General features: G+C 42.2%; 1 protein-coding gene across 1 annotated transcript; it reads right to left on the bottom strand.

Moving 5' to 3' along the window:
* Nucleotides 1-681: 681 nt before the first annotated feature.
* znf740b (zinc finger protein 740b) lies at nt 682-3,018 on the bottom strand. The gene is made up of 6 exons (XM_030769976.1): nt 2,947-3,018; nt 2,433-2,615; nt 2,028-2,162; nt 1,756-1,885; nt 1,404-1,522; nt 682-948 (listed from the first exon to the last, which is right to left on the bottom strand). The coding sequence occupies exons 1-6, from the start codon at nt 2,989-2,991 to the stop codon at nt 778-780; spliced, it is 783 nt and encodes a 260-aa protein (XP_030625836.1). The 5' UTR covers nt 2,992-3,018; the 3' UTR covers nt 682-777.
* Nucleotides 3,019-5,150: the final 2,132 nt, after the last annotated feature.

Below are 5,150 nucleotides of genomic sequence, written 5' to 3' on the forward strand. Positions count from 1 at the left end.
TCACATGAAACGGACGAGTGTAGACATACAGTAATTACATGGACACTGTAGCTGGGAGTTTGTGGCCGCACCCAGTACTACTTCAGGAGACTGGTAACAGGTAACAGTTTGCTTGTGTTTTAATCATACAATACTTGAGCAGAATCGGTAGAAATGTGAAAGTCAAAAGGCCGCGTGGTTTTGAGTGTTCAAAATCATCCTCTCGTCTGACACTGCTAGAAGGAAACCCCCTTCCCCTACCCCCTCCCCTGTGACCTGCGGACCTGCTGGCAGGTGCCATGTCTCGGCTGACTTATGTAATGCCGCTGTAGTTACGAACACCACCTCCATGGTTTAAAATAAGTTTTGCTGGGAAAAAAAAAAACAACAACCAAAAAAAAAAACACGTTATATCCTTCTACTTTTTTGTGACAAAGTAATCAATCTACCAGTTAAAAGAGTTCGTTATTGCTCTTGCGCAAAGGAACAAATACATCAGCCCAACAGGGTCTTCACACTTTTAGCTCTACCCACTGATAGTCTTCAACAATTCATAAAAAAACAACCCCCCTCTTGGACGACAGGTTGATGAATATGAAATCATCCACTATATCTGCACTGAGTTTGATTACAGTCTCTTGTGCAGAGCGTGCAGGTTCTGTCTCAGACAGTGTGGTACTGTGTGGATTTGGCTGCGTTGAGTCTTTTCTGTGGTTCCCACTGGGGTTGTTGGGGGAACAGGGAGGGGAGGGGAGGGGAGGGGAGGGGAGGGAGGGTGCACTGTGTTGGGGGTGGTGCTCAGACAGTCAGCTGGCTGTTGTTGGCCTGCAGGGGGCTCCAGGAAGCTGTGTGCTGGGGGGGGTCCTGGGAGTACGGCCGTCCCTCGCAGCATGACTGGTTCTCCTCCTTAGGGATGCCGACCGCACACAAACGCCGGTGCCTCAGCAACCGGTCTGTTCTGGAGAAGTTCTGCGGAAAGAAAACAGAAATCAGAGGATCCACAAAACAGCGGTCTAAATTCAACTTCCAATGTCTAGAATCACAAAAAGGGTGAGAAATTAACTTTTTAAAATGTGAACATCTACCAGCCACTGACAGATAAATGTTCAAATTCACCAGACACTCAATAGTAAATCATAATTTTGTGTTTGAAATCTACCAGCCACTTTCATGTTTTACCAGGATTTGGCAACATATACCTCTAACTGTCCATTTGCTACCTGTTAATAGCTTAAAAATAACTAAACCTTCACAAAAACATTATAGATATCAAGATATCACAAACCAGGAAACATCCTTCAATATCAGAACTGCTTCCTCTGAAACTAATTTGCTGGAGTATGTGTGTGTGACTGTGTACGCGTATGCGTGTGTGTGAGTGACTGCATGCGACTGTGTGTGTGCGCTTGTGTGTGACCACTCACCTGTTGGCAACGGTCACACTGATAAGGCTTCTCTCCACTGTGGACTCGTTTGTGTCTCTCCAGATGGTAACGCTGAATGAATCTCATGTCACACACATCACACCCGAATGGCTTCTCTCCTGCACCAAAACACACCCCACACGTCACTTCAGTTCATATCACGTGTTTGATTACAGTGCATTCTAATACAAACTTAGCATCTTAGCTGTTTGTCTTTTTTCCACAGCATTCATTATATTATGGTGTCATTTCAAAACTAACTCTGTGTTCATGACTGTTACAGAAAAAAAACATTTATTTAGCATACATAGTGACATGTATGCTGTACTGAAGATGGTGAGACAGGACATGCCTGTGTGGGTGAGAATGTGCCGTTTGAGATGGTAACTGCTCCGAAAAGCTCCGTAACAGTGTTCACAGATGAAGTTCTTCTGCACTTGAGAACTGAGAGAGCTATCACCATTGACATCAGACAAATCCACCTACACACAGACACACACATAGTGATTTTTTTCCTCATTTAATTAAACAGACAATGCTAAACAGAATTCAGTTTACACACGTGCATACACCAAGCCATTTTTCACACAGTGAGAGCACGTGTACACGGGCCGGTTTACTTGCCTGTGGTTTTTCTCTCACTTTGGTGGGAGTGCCTGATTTTCGGTGCTTTTTCTTCGGCTGCACGTTCTGACTGGCTCGCATGTCTTTTTCATCCAGCAAACGAGATGAGTGAAACTCTCCATCTTTCCGGATGAGCTGAAAAGAAAGACAAAGAAAAAAGTCAGCTGAGGCTTGTTTGTCATGAATGAGTGTACGTGGACGGTCGTGTAAACAGTTCACACACAAAGCTGTAAAACCATTGCACACCACATCTATCAAACAGTCATGAATGGGAAAAGTCTGATGTAGTGCAGAGTGTGAGTCAGAGGCCACATCTTGTCAAATAAACTAAAGATAACTACTGCTGCTCTGTGATTAAGATCTTTGCCAAATGTGAGCGTGCAACTGTACACGTTTGCGTCTCACCAGTGGTGGGCAGCTGACTCCAGAGGGCAGGACCATGTGGCTTTGGTGGGCGTGGCTCTCCTGGCTGTGGTTGTCTCTCTGACCCTGACTCAGGGGTGACACCATCTTCTTATGGCTGGACACAGAGTTGGCCTGCATCAGCGCCATGCTCGACAGCACTGCCTCGCAACCCAGCAGCCCTGCCTGTCACACACACATGTAAATGCAAATGATCAGTGGCTGTGATTGGTTCTGACAGGTGTCCATCAGGAAGAGAGCAGGGTTGCTTTTAAGCATACCGCTTTCACCTATCCATTAACAATCAACAGACACAAAGAGCTTAGGAATGAATTCGATTTTGTAGCTACCTACTACAACAGAGCTAAAGACAAGACTTGCAATGAAAACATGAAGAAACAAAATGAATCTGTGGAGCCTATGGGTGCTACAAAACAGACGCATACAAAATAAAAAACAGATAAACAAACAAAACTATGAGAGAAAAACGTGAGACAATTAGGAGAATCACACTGACCCATTTCATATGGTCTCTCACTGAGGTGTTGGGTAGGTGTGACATCGCTGTGGGGAGAGTGTGTGTGCGTGTTTGGGGACAGGGAACGCTGCTCAGGATAGAGAGTGCGAATAGAGATCTCACACACACACACCCCAATCATCGGGGGGAAGGGGCAAATGCCTGCAAACAGAGGTGGTGAAGTCCAGATTTCCAAAACTGCTCTTAAGATGGTCAGAATTTCAACTGTGTAAAAAATGGACAGAATCAACTTTCCGCTATATAGACATTTTTCCCCCCATATTCTTTCATTTAGAGTTTCTCAATTGAGGTTAAGCCAATGAACCTTTAAAAGCGCTTTCTTAGAAATGCTTAACCAGACATTGTCATCTGGGAAGCCAGTATTATAATTACTAGTAGTAGTTTAACTGCCACCAAAAGACATTATTCAGCCCCGGAGAACACCTTTGGGGGTGTCGGTGTATGACATCTTCACAAAACAGAGCAGAGACCAGTCAGGGGAAACTGAACAGGACACATCAACCGAGAGACACAAAGCAGTTTCTACACAGAAACTATGACTCAGAATCAGCCTCAATAGCATCTTAATGCACTTAATCTTAATCTCCACTCAAGCCTTTGGAGACTTTCTCTGCAAAAACAAAACAAAAAGAAAAAGTTTTTTTATGTTTTTTTTTTTTTTTTTTTACAGAAATGCTGATTTTTAATGTAGATGAGCAAAACTGAAGATGAACTTTAAGATGACACAATGAATAATACTGTATCTGTAACATCTGAACACTGACAATCACGTCTGCCTGTTCAAAGTCAGCACAGCGCTGTCCAGATGAAGTCAAAACAGTTTTGTGATACTATAAACGTTGATAAATGTTTAAGAACTACATCATCAAGAGATATATGATAACATGAATACATTTAATTCAATGAACAAACGAGTTGTACATATCATAACAGTCCACCTCTACATTACTCTTTATCTGCAACACAGAAACAGGTTTCGCCATGAAATAAGTTAATTAACTTAAAATTGCCGTCTAGAAAACTCGTAGGCTCATAAGCAAAGAATATGATCATTTTAAACTCATAAAACCGTGATACTTGAATACAGAGTAAATACCAAATCCCTTTTTAAATTAGCTAATGGATGCATAGTTAACATATTTTTGAGCTAACTGAATTTCACCCCTACAAGTCAAAACAATATCTTTACTTAAAGATGGATTCTCCTTACGTCTGATGGCAAATAAGGCGTTTGCTAAAATCTTGATTGGGTTGTCGTAATTACTTTATTTGGCTTTGAAAAACAAAAAGTTTTTTGCCCACGTTCATTCGGCTCCAAAGCCCGAGAAGCTGCGCGGCACATTCACATATTCAAAGAAAGAATGTGGACGGTTGGTGTCTTGTCCATGTATTGACTAACATTGTATGCAGACTATTCAGCCTTATACACATACGGGGATAATACAAGACCCGATTTAAGGACTATTTCCACAGCAGTGAACAAGCTTTGATTTAGTTTAGCGGGACACAAACGAAAACAAATGAGCCCAAATGTTGCTAAGAGAGGAATTCCTTGTTAGCATGATGCTAAAGTGAGCCTGTGTGAACACCCCTCCTCCCCCAACAACACAACAACAGGGCGTGTGGTGGAGTTCACCGCCGTTTTTAAACCTCTGCCATGCTATGTGGTTATTATTCGCTCGCAATCTTCAACGTAGCAGGAAGAACTAAAGCAATATGTGTTGTGCATACGGACAGCAAAGTTTAATTACCTTTCGTTCTTTAATGAAATTCAGATGAATATTTCTTGTCGATCTTCCAATTTTTCTCAGTTTACAAACACAGGAAACGCTACCGGAAGTGTTCCCCCGGGAGAGCGGTAACACGTGACGGTACATGTACGTTTGTGTGAAGCGAGCAACGGTTAGGATGTTTCACGAATGGCCACCAGGAGACTCTGTTTCACGGTCAAAATCTTACTTAGTCTCGTGAGAAATTAGAAATAAGAGGATGGATCGAAATGATTGTTTATAGTTTTTCGATAACTGAATTATTCCAGCCAACACTATCATGTTTATTCCGTCACATCATTGCATTGTTCTTTAGTCTGGACAGTGATTAAAAAAGGTGTTTAAGAGCCATTTAATGTATGTTTATATGAACATTATTATATTTTACATTTGGATTCAGCTGCAAGATATGAT

The sequence above is a fragment of the Chanos chanos genome, chromosome 3 (genome assembly GCF_902362185.1).
Source record: "Chanos chanos chromosome 3, fChaCha1.1, whole genome shotgun sequence".
NCBI lineage: Eukaryota > Metazoa > Chordata > Actinopteri > Gonorynchiformes > Chanidae > Chanos > Chanos chanos.

Coding starts and splice junctions, on each gene's coding strand:
- znf740b (XM_030769976.1), bottom strand. CDS start 2,991: ATGTCACACCTACCCAACACCTCAGTGAGAGACCATATGAAATGG. Junction 2,616..2,946: donor TGAGAGACCATATGAAATGG/GTCAGTGTGATT, acceptor TGTGTGTGACAG/GCAGGGCTGCTGGGTTGCGA. Junction 949..1,403: donor AGTGTGACCGTTGCCAACAG/GTGAGTGGTCAC, acceptor TTCTTTCCGCAG/AACTTCTCCAGAACAGACCG.